This window comes from Colletotrichum siamense, assembly GCF_013390195.1.
Source record: "Colletotrichum siamense strain Cg363 chromosome Unknown KSG_Cg363_contig09, whole genome shotgun sequence".
Lineage (NCBI taxonomy): Eukaryota > Fungi > Ascomycota > Sordariomycetes > Glomerellales > Glomerellaceae > Colletotrichum > Colletotrichum siamense.
Window position 1 is genome coordinate 1,880,056 of NW_023501022.1, and position 17,445 is coordinate 1,897,500.

At 56.2% G+C, this 17,445-nt stretch overlaps 6 protein-coding genes across 6 annotated transcripts; 3 read left to right on the forward strand and 3 right to left on the reverse strand.

Annotated features, from left to right (window-relative positions):
• Positions 1 to 120: 120 nt before the first annotated feature.
• pun1 (SUR7 family protein pun1) lies at positions 121 to 1,052 on the forward strand (the record flags this gene model as incomplete). The annotated part of the gene is made up of 2 exons (XM_036645058.1): positions 121 to 386; positions 443 to 1,052. 2 exons carry the CDS (start codon positions 121 to 123, stop codon positions 1,050 to 1,052), a joined length of 876 nt encoding a protein of 291 aa, XP_036489465.1.
• Positions 1,053 to 1,754: 702 nt separating this feature from the next.
• Positions 1,755 to 2,608, forward strand: rhlG-3 (Rhamnolipids biosynthesis 3-oxoacyl-[acyl-carrier-protein] reductase; the record flags this gene model as incomplete). The annotated part of the gene is made up of 2 exons (XM_036645059.1): positions 1,755 to 1,784; positions 1,847 to 2,608. 2 exons carry the CDS (start codon positions 1,755 to 1,757, stop codon positions 2,606 to 2,608), a joined length of 792 nt encoding a protein of 263 aa, XP_036490003.1.
• A 996-nt stretch (positions 2,609 to 3,604) lies between these two features.
• Positions 3,605 to 3,829, reverse strand: CGCS363_v013211 (uncharacterized protein; the record flags this gene model as incomplete). The annotated part of the gene is made up of 1 exon (XM_036645060.1): positions 3,605 to 3,829. The coding sequence occupies one exon, from the start codon at positions 3,827 to 3,829 to the stop codon at positions 3,605 to 3,607; it is 225 nt and encodes a 74-aa protein (XP_036490002.1).
• A 6,206-nt stretch (positions 3,830 to 10,035) lies between these two features.
• Positions 10,036 to 10,984, forward strand: mtx1 (Metaxin-1; the record flags this gene model as incomplete). The annotated part of the gene is made up of 2 exons (XM_036645061.1): positions 10,036 to 10,245; positions 10,316 to 10,984. 2 exons carry the CDS (start codon positions 10,036 to 10,038, stop codon positions 10,982 to 10,984), a joined length of 879 nt encoding a protein of 292 aa, XP_036490001.1.
• Positions 10,985 to 11,458: 474 nt separating this feature from the next.
• Positions 11,459 to 14,051, reverse strand: ranbp10 (Ran-binding protein 10; the record flags this gene model as incomplete). Its single annotated transcript, XM_036645062.1, has 7 exons — positions 11,459 to 11,607; positions 11,659 to 12,171; positions 12,220 to 12,373; positions 12,425 to 12,517; positions 12,741 to 12,871; positions 12,941 to 13,164; positions 13,219 to 14,051. 7 exons carry the CDS (start codon positions 14,049 to 14,051, stop codon positions 11,459 to 11,461), a joined length of 2,097 nt encoding a protein of 698 aa, XP_036490000.1.
• A 1,922-nt stretch (positions 14,052 to 15,973) lies between these two features.
• ies4 (INO80 complex subunit 4) lies at positions 15,974 to 16,852 on the reverse strand (the record flags this gene model as incomplete). The annotated part of the gene is made up of 2 exons (XM_036645063.1): positions 15,974 to 16,376; positions 16,431 to 16,852. 2 exons carry the CDS (start codon positions 16,850 to 16,852, stop codon positions 15,974 to 15,976), a joined length of 825 nt encoding a protein of 274 aa, XP_036489999.1.
• Positions 16,853 to 17,445: the final 593 nt, after the last annotated feature.

A 17,445-nucleotide genomic window follows, 5' to 3' on the forward strand; every position in this document is an offset into this window, starting at 1 on the left:
GGTCCGCTGCCGGCATCTGCAGATATCTGGGGAAGCACCACAGAGTAAACGCCCTTGCTCCCCGCTTCGGACGCTCGACGACTTCATTCTCATCCACCTCACCCCTCAACCTCATACCAGATGGCCAAGATCCGGAGGAACAGCGCAATCGTTTGCGCTGTTTGTTATTTCATCTCCATCATCTTCCTCATCCTTGTCATCATCGGCAACACATCCATCAAACCCGTCCTTACCGACATCTACTTCTTCAAGCTTGACGTCTCAGATATTATCCCACTGTCGTCAGGGAACAATGCTGCGCTGTTGAACTCCATCGCTAGGAGCCTCGGCCTCCACGATTTCTACCAGGTCGGCTTGTGGAACTATTGCGAAGGTTACGATGATGAGTATGTCCGCTGCCCCCGTCTTCCCTCCCCAATCAACTCACTGACATCGCACCAAGAGGCGTCACCTTCTGCTCAACGCCGCAGAGGCTCTTCTGGTTCAACCCCATAGAGATTCTCACCAACGAGCTTCTTGCTGGCGCAACCATTGCCCTCCCTAATGAGGTAACCACCATCCTCAACATCCTCCGCATCGGCCAGCAGGTCATGTTCGGTCTCTTCCTCGCCGGCATCTCCCTCGTCGCCGTCCTCCTTATCGCGACACCTCTCGTTCTGCGCACGCGCTGGTGGAGTCTTCCCATGGCCATCTTCGCCGGTCTCGCCGGTCTCTTCGTCACGGTGGCCTCCATCATTGCTACCGTCATGAGCGTGGGAGCTCGGTACGCGCTTACGCAGCAGTCCGAGCTTAACATAAGGGCTGTTCTCGGTGTGCGCATGTTCGTCTTCATGTGGATCGCCTCAGCGTTGACCGACCTTGCGTTCATCCTCCACGCTGCGATGGGATGCTGCTGCTCACCCAGAAAGGAGAGAGAGGCGGCTGCCGCGGCCGCGGGCACCACGACAAGCTCGCAAGAGAAGCAAGAGAAGACTACCACGAGCAACGGAGAGAAGCCGTCTAGGTTGCCGGCCTTTATGAGAAAGCGTAGCCCAAGGTCATCCACTTCGTAATCGCGTTGCCGGGAGTGGTTTGAGGAATGATCATGCAGCTTGCGGCTGGATGGTAATTTGCCATGCGAATGGTCACCTGAGTAATTGGATTAGAAAGCCCCCCGAGCATAGCTGCCCGCGGCGGCGAGGATTAGTGAACGCATCAGGGCAATGGAGGACTCGAGATATCGGTATTTCCAGTCTCGGCAGTACAGACAAGCATTGAGATTGAGCAAAAGCAAAGGCGTTGGTGGTTGCGTTAGCATAGGATAGGACGGCCGTGACGATAGAATCGCGTATTAGAAGGGAGTGACGAAGAACATAGAATAGTGTAGCTTCCTGGATCCAATACCGTACTACTAGTATCCCAACTGCAAGACGGCGTGGCGGGGGTCTGAGGTTTGATGTTGAATAAGCTCTTCCGTGTCGCATCGTGGTTTAATAAACTGCAGCCCGGCGGGATGGGATATACTTAAGCTTACATGGTGGTTACGTGGGGGTCAGCGTACCCCCTATCGCACCTCGGCCTTGGCCCCTCAGACTGAGCCTCGGCTCGTCTGAGCTAGGACCCTGAAGCTCTCATCTCATCCGAAGAGCTCCCTCAGCTTCATTCACATCTCTCGCAAACCAAAATCTCCTCGTCTTCTGCACCTCGAACAGGATTCCACATCTCTCGAGAAACAATTGCCCCTCGGGAACCTGCCGCTTGAAACTCGTATCACCATGGACGCCGCATCGCTCTTCAATGTCAAGGTAAGTGGCCACCAACTTTTATCCATCCATCCGTCGAACTAGACTAACACTTTACTCCCCAGGACAAAATCGTCCTCGTAACAGGCGGGGCCAAGGGCATCGGCCTGATGATCTCGGAGGGCTTCGTCGCCAACAGCGCGACGGTGTACATCTCCTCCCGCGACGCGGCCGCCTGCACCGCCGCGGCCTCCGCCCTCTCCGCCAAGGGGCCCGGCACGGCGCACGCCATCCCCGCGGACCTGCAGAAGCTCGACGACTGCAAGGCCCTCGTCGCCTCCCTCGCCGCCGCGACGGGCGGCAAGCTCCACGTGCTGGTCAACAACTCGGGCGCCGCGTGGGGCGACTCCTTCGACACGTACCCGGACGCCGCGTGGACGAAGCTGCTCACCCTGAACCTGCAGCGCGTCTTCTCGCTCACGCAGCTCGCGGCGCCGCTGCTGGAGGCCGGCTCCAAGGAAGGCGACCCGAGCCGGATCATTAATATCGGCAGCGTTGACGGCCTGCGCGTGCCGCTGATGAGCAGCTTCGCGTACAGCGCGAGCAAGGCCGGGCTGCACCACCTGTCGCGGGCGCTGGCGCGGGAGCTGGGCCCGAGGGGGGTGACGAGCAACACGCTGGCGTGCGGGCCGTTCGAGAGCAAGATGATGAAGGCGACGCTGGACTCGATGAGGGCGACGATCGAGGAGGAGATCCCGATGCGGAGGATCGGGACGCCGCAGGACGTGGCGGGCGCGTGTCTGTTTTTGGCCTCGAGGGCGGGCGCGTTTGTGACCGGGGCGACTATTACGGTCGACGGCGGGATTGTGCTTGCTTCCAAGTTGTAGTTGGGCTCTGATAGAGTGGCACATGAGATGGTGGTGAGAGGGATGGAGAGAATCAGATGTTTGATTAGAGCTGCGGACTGGCGGCGAGGAGGGGATGTAGACGCATGAAATACAAGCGGCAAAGCAACAAAATGATATTGACGGATCAAGTTTCGTGTCCATATGCCGTATCTGAGAGTGTAAAACAACATGGACATCGGAGAAAGCTTTCACACATGGATCATCACTCTGAACAAGCCAAACGAGAACATTGAAGAAGACCAGGAGACTGGCTCGTGTTTAAAACTATAAAGATAACGTCTAGGTAGGACGAGCGTCCTCCGATGTGGTATTCATACATGAGAGCGAAGCAATCATTCGGGTTTGGGTATGACAAAAAGCGACAGCCCCAATCCCGGTAAGTTTACGCCATCGACGCCGTTGTAAAGAAACGTCCCAATAGACAGATATTCCCAATCCCGCAATGCAATATGCCCCTGGTTTGATTCCTGTAAATAAACGCCGATATGCCGTTGATGAAAGTAGTGTTTGTTGCCGTTAAAATGAGTCGAATCGTCTATCCATTTCCCCCGGTTTCCGAGATGATTGGGAATGAGTAAAACCGATGCCCCAAGGTCCGATGAGAGAAGACTTCTAAGACCGATTAAACGTTTCGTAGCGAGAGGAGAGTAAGGTCCGGGTGAACGGAGGGGAGCAGAAGGGTCGAGAGGAGAGGTGAGCGTCACACATGCACAGGGGAAGACGGCGACGGGAATCTCCTGGCCTCCGAGATAACTCTTCCCTCATGTGTGCACATTTCGATGCGAGAGTGACAGCGTTGCGTCTCGCATGCCTCGGCTTCCTCCCGCAGACCGCATTGTTTCAGCGGGCCCCATCCGATAGTTTGCGAGTCCGCAGACGGTCCGAGCTGAGAGCGTGGTAGAAAGAAGGTTTGCTCGGATGATCTTCATTGCCCTTTCGTAGCCTTGCGAACGGATACGTAGGTGGCTTTTTGGTCTACGACAGACCGCAGGCCTCGAAGTCGCGCATCATGACGGCCATCTGGGCACGTTTCGCGGCCTCAGCGACGAGGGTGAAGTCGCGGAGGAAGGCCTCGGTTGACGGGGCCTGGGCGGAGGGGGCCTGAGGCGGCGGGGCCATCTGGTTGGGCGACTGGTCTGTCGACAATGAGGACTGCGAAGACATGGAGTCCTGGCGAGAAGGCTGGTTGGGTGCGTTCATGGTTGCGGTGGTTGTGGGAGGTGAATTTGTTGTGTGGTTGTGGGTGGTGGTGTCTTGTTCCGAGGGCAAGATGTGAGGTGGACTGCCGAGGCGGAGGGGCGGGCAGGTCGAGAGAGGCGATGGTTGGTGGTATTATATCCCCAGATCTTCGTTTTTGGGGCTGCCGATCTTGACTGTAAAAGTGAGACCCGAGCACAGTGTACCTGAACGGGGTGATGTCAGGCGGGAATGAGAGGCTGGAGATCAGGAACCGGAGGGCGGAAGCGAGTTGAGAGACAAGGCGTCCAAGTAAGGGCGAGCAGCGTGTGAATGTCTTTTTAAGAAAAAAGGGCGTCGATGGGTGTGTCTGGGATTTAACAGACGTAACGGGATAGCCGTGAACCGTGGGGATGGACGAGGTTTAAAGTGATCGTGGGACGACCCTGGTGCCAGTGACAGGCTAATTGCGGGTACTGCTGTCTTGCTTGGACAATATTGGACGCAATATTGGATTTCGGCGCGATTGCGGATAACCAACGACCCTTGCAGCGGACAGCCAACAGTCGTGTGGATAAGATAGATTGGGGTGTGCGGGTGGTGACCGACAAGGGCAAGGGGAAGCAGCTGGCAGAGAACGAGAGTGCAGCGATGGGAAGATGGTGACAAGATGACCAGATGGTTTTTTCCCCTTCGCCTTTCCGTTTGAAAGAGGGAGAAGAGTGAGACACGCAGGAGGTGGGGAGGAGATCACTGAGCCACACGCACACGTGAGCGAGGGATGTTGAGACTCTTATGTGCGGGATATCGTTCGAGCAGCGTCGTAACCTGAGCCGGATCCTGGGCTGGATAAGGCGAGTCGGTAGTCGACACGGGCTTGCGTAGGATGCGGGATGGAGGTGGGTAGTGTGGCAGCCCTTTTTCCTCGTCTTCTCTTCTTGCCTTGCTTGTTGACCGTAGGATCCAGGACCGAAAGAAGGCTGGGTGGGATGTAAGGCAGCGCAGCGGCAGCTCGTGCGGACGGGAGAGGGTGTGGATGGCAGCGATGATGTGATGGGCAGCTGGATTGGGGTTGGTTCAGAATGTCCAGTTGACTTGCTTTTGTTCTAAACGAAAAGCTGCGCGTGTGGGTGTGAGTGAGTGCGGTGTGGGAGAAGATGGGTGGGAGGGATGGTTGGATGGATGGACGGGCAAAGGTAGCAATAATATCAGGCAGAAGAGGCGGGCTAGATGGGAGAGGGTGGGCGAGTCGAGGATAAAGAATCTGAGGTCTGGTTCCCATCTACCGACGCAAGACCGAGATGGCTGCGCAAAAAAGGTGGTTATTTACCATGTACTGCCCGAGTGTGTACCTTTTGCACGGAGAGTAGCCGCGGTAGCAGAAACCATCTCATCTTTCCCCAGTTCTTTTTTGCAAAAAACCGAGAGAAAAAAAAAAGAGGGACACGGCCGATACGCCTTCACGTTATTTCCCACCGTCTAATCCATGACGCTCAATGCCCTAGACCCGACCCGGCCGACTCCTGCCCGGGCTTCTGGAGCCATGGACCTCTGGAGCCGCGATAATAGGTCCGAAGATTGGTTTGTGGACTTGGAGAAGGACCCGACCCGAGCTTGGTACGTATGACGCCGAAGTCTTCGTTGTCGTCCCACCCGTAGATCTTCTGGTGCTTTTTTCTTGTTGCCTCGGGACGACGACGATTATCGATATGCATATTGCATCAGTCGAGGCGCTCAGCTGCCATGCTTGCTTGCTTTCCATGGCGCGGGGGGGTTGCTGAGGTACGAAGAGGACGACGGACAGCGTCAGGCCTTGCGGTAAACGTCGCCAAAAGCAGTAATCAGGGCCCCCATGTGTCAAGTACCGGTACATTATTCCCCCATGCGAGGCGGGGGGAGGCGGTTTGCACCGCGTCTCGACTCAGGGCAGCCCTTCAGGGTCTTTGCGGATCAGCGGCTCGAGCGACCGACTCGGGAGCAAGTGAGTGCGCAATTCATGGGCAACACATGGGGGTCGGCCAGAAGGCCGGCGAGCGTTTCGCTGTGTGGGGTAGGGCGAGGCGGCATGTCGTGGTGGACATGGGGGGCGTCGACTCCAAGTACCGGTACGTGAGCGCTTCTCTCTCTCGTCCCTCAGCCAATTCTCCGCATTGAACTTGACTGGATCGCATCAACCGTCCCTGGCGACGCGATCCTGGGAACAAGAACCAATGCACCGAAGCCTGCCTCGTTCGATTCCAGCCTAGGGCGAGGGAGGGAACAGCCAGGCGATGACATGCTCTGCCCCACCTGCAGATGCTGCTGCTGCTGCTGCCGCCATCCCACGTCCATGTTTGCTGGATGCTGGTCGGTATCCCATGTCAAGACCTGTATCTGCGCGGGCACTTCTTCCTCTTTGTGTGTCTCCGTGTCCGATCTTGTGCGTAGTCTGGGACAGCACGCAGTATCCTTTGCCCGAACAGACGAAGAGATGCGGTGCGCGATACCAACCGAGGCAGGCGATGGATGAGATGGCTGCAAAGCGAAACGAGGCTTTTCGATTTCGATCCGATGCGAAAGTGAGACCTCTCTGCCCTCTTGTCTGGTAGGTTGCTGGCTTTCGTCACCGCGCAGGCTCTAGCCCCCGGGAGGCACGGCGTGGAATCCCGTCCCAAGATTGTCTGTCTGTCGTCGGATACGGCGAGACCAGCAACGTGTAGAGTGATGACTGTGCGGCTGTTGCGTGGGTTGGTGCGGGCTGAACTCTATCTCGAACGGGATTGCGGGGGAAGTGGCGTGGATGGCCTGGATTCTGGGAAAACAGCTCGAGGAGAGGAGGCATGATCACAAGCCTCGAATCGAAGCTGCTGGATGGAGTAACAAAACCCGGGGGAGCTGCGAGAAACTCAAAATCAAGGGGGATGCGCCCCCGTTGACTCTTGTTCTTACTCGCTTTCCCAACCCCCATTTGCTTGTGATTTTGTCTTTCTCTGTCTCTCGCTGAGGCCATCGTGTACTGTTGTCGCCATACCTTGCCTCTTTGGTATGTACCAGGCACCGCTTGCCCTTACTCAGAACCAGACGGACGATGGGCTGGACGCGCCTTCAGAGCTGTGAGTGACAGATGGCGGGAGATCGAAGGTGGTCCCAAGTCCAGGGGTGGCCGGTCAGTCGGTGGGGAACATGTGAAGAACGACCACACGACATTGACGGAATTCCCGTTTTCGACCTTGCCTTGTTTCCCCACACAGGCATTCACTGGCGCTGGGGGCGTGGCGGCCGTCGTCGACTTTGCGCGCTCGTCGCTTGTTTTCCGACTCATCAATGACATCGGCATAATCCCGTGGGTGGTGGACGCGGACGTGCCTGGTGCTTGGGCAAAAAGATGCGGAAAATGTCGGGATAGAGATTTCCCAGTCCCCAATCTTCCCATCCCACAATGCCCACACTTATCGCCGCCTCTCCATGGGCTTGGACCCGCCCGAGTCCCATGGAGACTGGAGTTTTTTTCTCCAGTCGTGCTCTTGGGCCAAGCGCGCGCAGGGCTTCCCGTTGCCTTTTCGCTCCAGGCTCGGAATACCTTCGGGATGAGAATGTCCCGGGGCGGGTAATACAGAATGATGATCAGATAGGACCACTCTCTTCTGATCTGGGGGCCAGAATCGCGCAATCTCGTGAGACAGGCGAAACAAACTGGAACAGACAGAGTAAAAAATTTTGTTCTTTTTTTCTTCTGCCTTGGTGCCTTGGTTTGCTTTCAATCAGCCGTAATAGCAGTGCTGCGATTCGCATGTGCAGCGCAGCATCCGGAAGCTGTTGCTCCAGCATCCAGCCGAACCGAGATGCGTAACCTCGTTTGGAAGCCGTCCAGATGCGTCTCGGATGGGATGCATCACCATCGCTCGGTAGGAAGGTTCTTCCCAGACCAATCCTTGGAGACATGCAGCGCTGGTCCGCTACTTCTTGGTAGACCGCAAGCGTTGGTATTGGTAATAATGCAACTGCGGTCTCTGTTGATGGCCTCAGAGATTCACTAGCTCGCCCTCGCCTGGTCGACTAGGTACGCACACGGGGGGAAAGGTCGGGCGTCGAAAGATATGCCCAAGCTTGCCGTGGCCAGAAAAGCATGGCAAGTATGTGTGTGGATGGTGTCTTGCCCTTCCTGCCTGGGCGCATGCACTTGCATCTTGTGCACGAGTCGCGGCAGGCTGGTGTCGTTCCCCGTCTGCAGCTGTTCATGACTGTCTGTCATCACGCTGTCAGCCGTCCCGTCAACCCAAAAGCTTGGCCTTCTCAAGCGGCACTCGAATACGTGTGTGTGATGCGGCACTGCCCAAGTGGCCAGGCGGTGTCCCTGCGGGTATGTTTTGATCCAGCAACTCAAAAAAGAGAGTTGGCAGGAATCGAACGAGGGAGGCCAACTATCCGTACGGCTTTGCAATTGAGCGAGGAATTTGCCCGAGATCACCGAGGGGCACCTTGCTCCCAGGAACATCGAAATTGAAGTCGACCCGCCAGTCCACAGTCCGCCTGGAATTTCTCAATTGGCCGCGATTAATCCGGAGCCACCTCACCGACGGGGGGCTGCTCCAGGAGTCCAATCGCCAGCCTCCAGGGTCCAAACCAACGGGGACTTCACCGAACCGGGGTTGGGTTCTTCGGGCGGACGGCGAGCGCTTGATTCACCTCGGCCGGCTCCATCCTGTTGTCGTCTTTCTGCTCGATATTTCCGCCGTCGCCTGCACGGATACCTGGAGTCCTGGACGGATACCGACCCATCTGGCTACCTGCCGAGGCGGTCGATGGGACCAGCAGCGCTGTCGCACAATCTCTGCGTCCGTATCCGTTCATTGCAGGAGAAGCGTCATGGAAGCTAGACACGAGAGGTGTACGACATTGCCGTACGGATAGTGATAGAACTGTAACGGTAGCCCAGGGCGAGAAGCAAATCCAGGGTCCATTTACAACGCCGCAAACCCGCTGCTAAGGTAGCAAGACATGCAGTCGTCTGCAGGTGCAAGCAAGCCTTCCAAGCAGCACAACAGCTTAACCAGACCACTCCACGAACGGGAATCCCTTTCTAACCGGGGGTGCATGATAGCAGCCCAGATCGCTTCATCAAAAAAATCTCTGTCCTTTGCATTGCACCAGCGCCAGTCAAGCAAACTCATGAGGCACCATATTTAGCACCCCCTAGTCCCTTATTTAGTACCCCCTAGCTAATAAGAAAAAATAGATATCTTAATAGAATACTAAATTTCTAACTACTAACCCTAACTTACTTATAACCCTAACTACCTAACTTAAATTTAATAAAGTAACTATATAAGTTTCTATATTTTCCTAAATTTTCCTTATTTTTTCTTAATTTTCTTTAATTTTCTTTAGCATTTTAAAGCATTTTTTGCTATTCGCGCGCAAATAAGTATAAATGTTAGTACAGACAGCTGCACGTTAGTTTTAGGTAGGTAAGTATCTAGCGTGCATAGCTTTTTTTTGTATAGGCGTACTGCTAAAAAGGGTTTAAATGGGTACTGAAGAAGCAACTGGGGGGTGCCAAATATGGCTCCTCAAACTCGTGCCACACTAGCAGTCCAGGCTATCAAGCGGCTCCCGTCTCGCACCACCCGACCCCTCAAATGCGCCGAGAAAGAAGGAAACTCAGATATCCCCTTATCTCGCATGGGAACGCGATAAATTACTCCGGGCGGCAGATGGGCGGTGAAGGAAAGAAGCGCAACGCGATAATCTGCAATTCTCTCGCTGCTGCTGCATGGTCGTTTCCGTTCCGAGACTCCACCGACCGACGGACGCCCCGGCCCTGCCAGCAGCAAATGCAAGTGAATCCGTAGCCTACGCAGTAAGGTACGCACTAAGGAACCCAGGTTGGCAACGTAGCTCCGACCAACCAACGAGCTTCCTCCCCCTCGCTCCTCTCTCCCACGGACCAACAAGGAGACAACACCACGCCGGGGGCAAGAAAAAAAAAAAGGAAAAAAAAAGCATAGCACGCGAGACGCGGCCAGCACGAGAATCGATACGAAACCCGAGGACCCCTCCTTCGACGCTACGTACCTTACAGCGTATCCTGACAATCTCATCTCCATCCTGGGGCAGCTCCGTCGTCCGGACCAGAGCTCCGCTTCCCTCATCGCGGCGCGCGCGCGCCCTCACCCCTCTTTCTCGGCCTCGCACACAACCCCTCCTCGCCGCCACCCCTCCGCCGACCTCCCCGGTGCGACACCGCAGCCATGCCGGAACACCCTCCGAGGAGCTTGTTCGACGTCCCCGCCCCAATCGCCGCCCTCTTCCGCCGCTTCCCGCTCGTCACACTGCCCCCGAATGACCTCCCCATCCGCTCCCCTCCCCGCGGCGACATCCCGATCCTCTATGTCTTCACCACGGACGACGATGCCCCGAGGGGCCGACCGAGCTTCAACCCCTCGTGTCTAAAGTGGCAGGTCAGTCCGAATCATCGCCTCTATCCCCTCCGAGGTCACTCCCAGCTAACCCGCGCCTCTCTCCTTCCAGACCTTCCTCAAGATAGCAGGCGTACACTTCCGCACCTGCCCCTCCACAAACCACGCCTCCCCCTCCGGCGCCCTCCCCTACCTCCAACCCTCGATACCCTCGCGCCCCATCAGCGCCGGCTCCAGACTCGAGACCTGGGCCCTCTCCCAGAACCCCTCCTCAAAACAACCGCCCCCGCCTCCAGCAAGCCGCCTCCAAGCCTACGAAGCCCTCCTCGACACCCGCATCCGCACCGCCTGGCTCCACGCCCTCTACCTCTCCCCAGCCAACGCGCCCCTCCTCACCCGCCTCTACATCGACCCGGCCTCCACCAACGCCATCGTCCGCCTCACGCTGCGGCACCAGACCACCTCCGCCGCCGAGGCCCTCGTCCTGAGGACGACGCGGACCGCCGTGGTCGACCCGTCGCGGATATACGCCGACGCGCGCGACGCGTTCGAGGCGCTGGCCACGTTACTCGACGAGAGCGGCAGCGGCGGCACGGGCTGGTTCTTTGGCGCTGAGGAGCCAACGTTGTTCGACGCCTCCGTCTTTGCGTATACCCATCTGTTGCTGGACGAGCAGTTCGGCTGGGTCGACTGCAGGCTGGTGGAGCTGGTCAAGGAGTTTCCTGCTCTTGTGAAGCATCGGAAGAGGTTGCTAAAGATGTGCTTCCCCGAAGAAGCGTAAAGAGAAGAAGATTAGGAGGGAAAGCTTGTATTATATCTAGAGCCCCCAAAAGGGTGTGTAGATTACATGACTGAAACGATACCAGCATGTCATACCATGACAGAATCTCATTCACGAGCAGGCGTCATCATGAGAGTTACTTCACTCCAGCGCTGGCAGAATGGACAAGACGTATGAACAGTAGTATCATGTCCATTTGTGCGGCGGCGACATACGCCCCAACTGAAGACCTATGTAAACTACCCATCCGTCGCATCAGCCAATGCAAGAATCCTCAAGAGCCGACTGTAAAAGTCACCACCCCCCACCAAGACGAAGCCTGACGCCAATAATATGAGTATAAGAAAAGTAGTGGAGTGGCAGAAGACAAGGCATTCTAAAAAGTGCACAAGAATAATGGAATACCATCTATGATGTCCCGGTGAGCCTAGAAGCCCGCTGTTTGCTGGTTGGCTGGTCACAGAGTTGCCTCCCCTAGTAGGGAGACTTTGGGATATCTTCGATGACGTCCTGTAACGATACGAAGGCGCCTGGTCCGCCGTTTTCTCGCAAGTCGTCCAGCAGAACGCTCGTTTGAGCGTAGACCTTTTCGAGAGCAGCCCGAGATGACTTGCCCAATGACACTACGTAACGCGTTAGTTGAAGTACGAGGCGGCGGGATCATGGATGCTCACAAAGAATCGCAGAGTTGAGTTCCTCTGCTACTGCTATGCGTCCTTTCCTGTCAAGGAGATGGGCAACATCCTTCTCCAACAAGGGGTTGCTGTATGCGAGCAACGAGTAGATGTCTTGCAAGTGTTTCGAAACCTCTCGTCGCGGGTCATTCTTGAACTCCGCCTGGAGAGTCTGGCCGTACTGCAAGGTGGCCAGCTCCAGTTCGTCGATGCCGAGAGGCGCGCCGCCCTCAGAATCTTCGGTGTCCATCTGGTCCCACGCGCCATTCTCGGCGCCGTTGGCATCGAGGTCCATTGCTGAAGCACTAAGGTCAACGCCGCCGGAGTGCCCATTGCTTTTCTTACCCTCCGCAGCCGCCCTCAGCTCCGCGCCGGAACGGACCATTTCGATGAACTTGCGACAACGTAGTTTGAAGTAGACCTGTTCGTTGTCTTTGAGAACCTGGGGATACGAAGCGTTGGTGTACTTAAGTGCCCTGTCGATGTCGCCCTCCAGCACAGCTCTTCGGATGCCTGCGTTTTGTTAGTCTGACACAAACAAGACCGTCCCAACCAACTTACGTTGTCGCTTGTTAGCATGCTCATCATCTTTGACATTAATCCCCTCGATGGGAGCATTCGGGTCGAGACTCAGCGCCTTTTTCTCGGCGTTGATCTCCTCTGCAAATGCTCTCGCCGTTTCGACATAACCGTCATGCTGTAAGAATTGAAGCACCTGTCTCTGTGTAAGACGTCATCCCGTAGAGCTGACCATACAGGAACCTACCAGGGCTTGGATCAGCTCCGTCTCGTTCATTGACGGCGCGAGACTCAATGTGCTCGTCTCAGCGATTTCGTTTTGCACGCGGGCTTTTTCCGCCTAATGAGTCGAAACGGTTAGCAAATGACATTACAAACGGTTCATAAGTACAACTCGTGTATCCTTTGCAAATCGACAAACAAATATTAAAGTATGCTCTCCAACGAAGGGGCTCAACGACAAGCGCACACCAGACACTGCAGGCATGCAAGACATGCAGCAAAACGCTGCGCTTTACTCCGGAAGTCCAGTTGTGTGACACAACAAGATCGAAGAAACTTACAGTCATCATTCCCACAATGTCAAAAACAAAGGGGCTTCGGCCAAAGTTGACTCGCACGTGCTCTCCTGACTTCTTCAGCCCAACTGTGGGGTAGAGGTTATTTCCTTTTCCGATTTCGCGGAACGCCGTGCCTAGTAACACCATGTCAGTAGAATTCAACTTCGGGGACTGGACTTTGCCAAGGGACAAGAAGCCCGTACCGAGTATATGTCCGTTCTTTGTGAAAAAGGCACACCCAGTGCGGAAGTTGATACCACATCCGATCACGTCCGACGCGGTGAATGGCGGGCCGTATGCTTTGCCGCCGTTCTGCCCGGCGTAGCAGTGACCGTCGTCGCTGTGGTAGCCCCAAGAGTCTGGTTCCCAACCCGGAGGCCGCGACAGCGCTACCGTCTTCGCCGAGAACCCGATACCGATCGTCATACTGTAGGCGGTCGTCAGTTACCTGTGAATGTTCACCATCGTTTGCGTCACCTACTCGTCTCGCTTTCCTGACAGAATCTGAACCTCAAAATAGTAGATACCGCATTGTGGTGGCATATGATAGTCGGCCCGTATACTGTAGGCCTCGTGGTCGCGTTCTGTTTGTCCTCTCGGCCCGATATACCTGACCTCCAACCCGTCTGACAGAATGTCCAAAGCTCCATACTTGTCGTCTCGGTTCCACCTCGTTGGCAGCGGGGTAAACGACTCGTCCTCCTCAAACGCGGGGGGCTTCTCGATCACGTCATAGTTCACGCCGCGATGTGAAGCCGGCTTGCCGTGAAGACTGACGCTGCTGGCGCTCGTGGTCAGGTTTCCAGCACCCTGCACCTGGGCCGCCTGAGACTCTTTCTGCGCTTGCAACTTCGCCCAGTGCGCATCCTCCAGCCTCTGGACGTACGTTGAACCAGCCAGGTATGAAGGGACAAAAAACCCACTCCCATTTCCATTTGCGACACCTGGTGAATCACCTGCTGGGGCCGACATGAACATATCAAAGACCCTCGAGAAGGAGGGAGCTTGTTGACCCCGCGAATACCGCCCGGACGCCCCGTTGAGGCTGGCGCCGTTCCTGTCCCCATCCATATCGCCGCCCCTGTTCGGATCGTAGCTGCTCGCGGGGGCTTCAAAGGTGATGTCGTCGGAGGAGTTTAGAATCTGAGAGATGACCGAGGTCCGTCCTGGATGGGAGAGGTAAGGTGGGTTAAGGGTGGGGGGTGCTCCAGAAGCGACCGAGGCGTAGGAGAAGCGTCGTGGGAGGAGATCAGAGCTGCTGATAGGCGTGTTGGAGTCTGTATAATGCGAAGAACCATGGAACGGGTTCGTCATGGTGGAGGGGTCGGGAATCGTGGGGGAAGGCGGCGGCGGCGAGCTCGGCGCACCTGTCACGTTCTAGGAGCTTCGCAAAGCCCCGAGAAGCCGCAACCCGAGCTTCACGGAATGACTAGGCAGGTGTGTCGAGCCTATGGGGGATGGGTCTGTTAGAATGGGCGGTATGAGATGAGCCAGGCAGTCGGGCAGGTCTGGTAAAACGGGAGCTCGTCGGAGCGTCGAACCAGCAATCGGGTTCGGAATGGCGTGCTGAGACGGATACAGATCGGTTCGCACTATTACGATGTTGGTGTGTTTGAGGGTGGCCACGGAAGCAGCCTCGACAGAATCAAAGTATATTTGGCTCTACCAAAAGATCTGGAAGTGCACGGCAGAGGGTGCACTCGTCAGTGCAGAGGTGGCAGCGTAGTGCAGCTCGTTTATCGCGGCGATGACAGTGAAGTGGTTGAGTGGGAATCTCCGCACCTGGCAGGCAAGAGGTGAGGTGTGGTGAGGTAGAAGGCAAGGCAAGGTACCTTGAGTGCTTGGTAGGGACGGGTGGTGAGTTGCATCCTCCCAGCGCCCGGACGACTGATTCGCTGCTGGGCTTGGCCCGTCCTGAGCGTCCGCTAAATAATCACAAGAGCAGGTCATTGTTCGAGCCTAGCCGACCAGTTGAGGCGCCAAACGGGACCAGTCACAGCAGTCCCCCTACTGCAGCCAGTGCTGTCCAGGGATTCCTAGTGCAAGAGGTTGAGACCGTGCTATCGGCATCGGCAGCTCATCGCACTGTATTTACGTATGGCCAGATTGGATGTAAAGCCCCTTGGACTCCCTCCTGATGAAGAGATTGGGCCGGCATACACGTGTCCAGCGCGACGGTGTCCATGTTTAGGGTTGTTTTGGCAAAACTCGTCCTCGAGAACAAAGATCGCATGATGGGTGAGACGTCTGGACAAACATCAAAGAGAAGGGGAAGTGCTGTCATCACATAGTGTGGCATCGCGATCTGGCACTGTATCTTAGGTAATCATGGTGCCCACCTTGGTCCGGGGCTCTGGCAGCCCAGCCCCCCCTGGGTGCTTAGGTAATGATCCGACCCGTCACCAACGTTCAACGTTCCAGCCTCTCTCCATCGCAACGAGGCAAACGCGCTCGATGGGGGAATAATGACAGGAGGGTACCAATGCTTTTTTGACAGTGGGTTTCCACAGCCCTTTGGGCGCTGATGAACCACAACACCGACCACCACGGTGCCCCAAAGAGCCATCACCCGCCGCTTTCAATCAGTTTGTCGTTCCTTTTGGATGCACTCGATGCAAATAATCTTGCGACGAGATTATCCTGTATGACGGGTCAGAGCTGAGCTGGATGCATATTCCAGACTCAGACGGACGGCTTATCGTACAAACCTTCCAATCGCCAAACACCTCGCCTGCCGCGTACGCACCACTCTCATGATTCAATCTCCTCTGGAGTGGGACGCTTCTGTCGCCGAGGCTTTCGGCACTAACACCCGGCTCTTTTCGGCCATGCCAACGCAATCCACGCATACAACATCAATGCCAATAGGACTTCAGTTTTGAAAAGTCCGTCAATTCTATCGCCCGACGGGCGACTCTTCGTGCATGCGCAAACTTCATAGTGTACACTTTGTGTCTGTCCATAAGAACGCCTTCCCCTTTGGTAGCTACCGCGCTGAACCAATATTCCGAATCCCATGAACGCCAGCGGACTAATGCCGCACACAAGGCCTAATCCAATTCTGAAAACTCCTGGCAAACGTGCCTGACAGATGCTGTCCGTCTCCGTACCCCTTTTCCCTTGCCCATCAAACTCCAAGCCTCTGTGTACATGCAGTGTACATGCACGGGATACTCTCAGCGTGTCTCTGCCTAAGTGATGAAATGGAAGAAAAGTGTAGCACCATCGGCGGTCGATCACGCGGCAGATATAGCCATCGGCGCGGGGGAGCTGGCGGGAACACTGCCGGGCGCGCTCCGTACTTCGGCTTCGACGCCGCTGTTGACAGCACTGTTGGCGTCGCTCTTTACTTGCTCGTTCTCCTTGTTTTCCTTGGTGCTGCTATCTGCTGAGGCAGCAGCCGATCCCTCGGCAGTTGACTCGAGCAACAGCTTAGGAGGCGCGGTCCAACGGGGAACCTCCCAGACGATGCCAGTGAAGCTCTTGAGGACGAAGCCACCCTTTGCCCATTTGCGACACGGCTTGCCCGACCGGTCAAGAGCACGTAGTCCAGCGTTGATAGCTCCCTGGTTCGCCTTGGGGCCGAGCTTATGTCCTGCGGCTCCAGACCGGGCATTCGGATCGATCGTACCGTCCTCCCTGTGAATATGTTAGTATGCGTGGGTGCAAATGCATGGTAGAGATGTCACGTACAGTCTGGCTTTCTTCTTAGGTCCAGGCTTGCCACGAACCTTGGGCAAGCCGTCCGGTCCAAGACCGTTGGCAGCACCGGCACCGCGTTTGGTGCCCTTCTTCTTGCCTTCGAGAGGAGGTCCCATGGATGTGGGAGCTGGTGTTCCACCTGCAGCAGGGGTCGCAGGGTTTGAGTCGGAGGCATTCTCGCCGTTCGTGGCAGCGGGAGCAGCCAGGGTCGCGGAGGTGGCAGGAGAGTCCTGTGATTCTTGGTTCTCCTTTGACTCGCTGGTCTCGTCGACGTCCATCTTGACGGGGGACTCCTCCTTGGCGGGTGTGGGCTCAAGGATTTCCTTCAATCTCTCGGCGCTGACCGTAAGGGTGATGAGGAGGCCGCCCTTGCCTCCGGTCGACTTGCGTCGGACACCTATTGTGGATGACATTTCGATAAATGTGGTGTTGAGTGGTGGATGGGATAGTCAGGCGTGATGATTAGACGTGTAAAAATGGTGGTGACGAAGGAAAGTTCGAAGGGGAGGCGACGGGGAGCTGTAGAAGTAGAAGGGTTGGCTTTGTCGGGGATACAGCTGCTTTGATCAACAAGGTGGCGGTCGAGCCGGTCATCCAATGGCCACGGTTAAGTTGTGATCTGGCTTGTGGGTAGGGGGATGGGATTGGCAAGGTTTTTTGGGCGTTGGGTGCGGTGCGGTGCGGTGCGTTGCGTTGCGTTTCCGGTGAGGTGCGGATTTCGCAGGCAGGCAGGCAGATTATTCTGGCGTCGGCGACTCGCAGGTCAGTGTTCGGGTCGGGCGGCGGCGAGGTGGTGATGGTTTGCAGCGACGACGATGCGATAGATGGAATGGGAGGATGGGTGGGAAGTCTGATGGGGGACAGGAGAGAATTTTTATTTTATGGGGGAATCCATCTGGTAAGTTTGGCGTCTCATTTTCGAGAGAGCGCCAGACCAGGCGGCGTGACAATAAACGGTTCTCATGCTGGGTTGGGTGCTGGGTGTGTGGTGCGTGGTGCTGGGCTC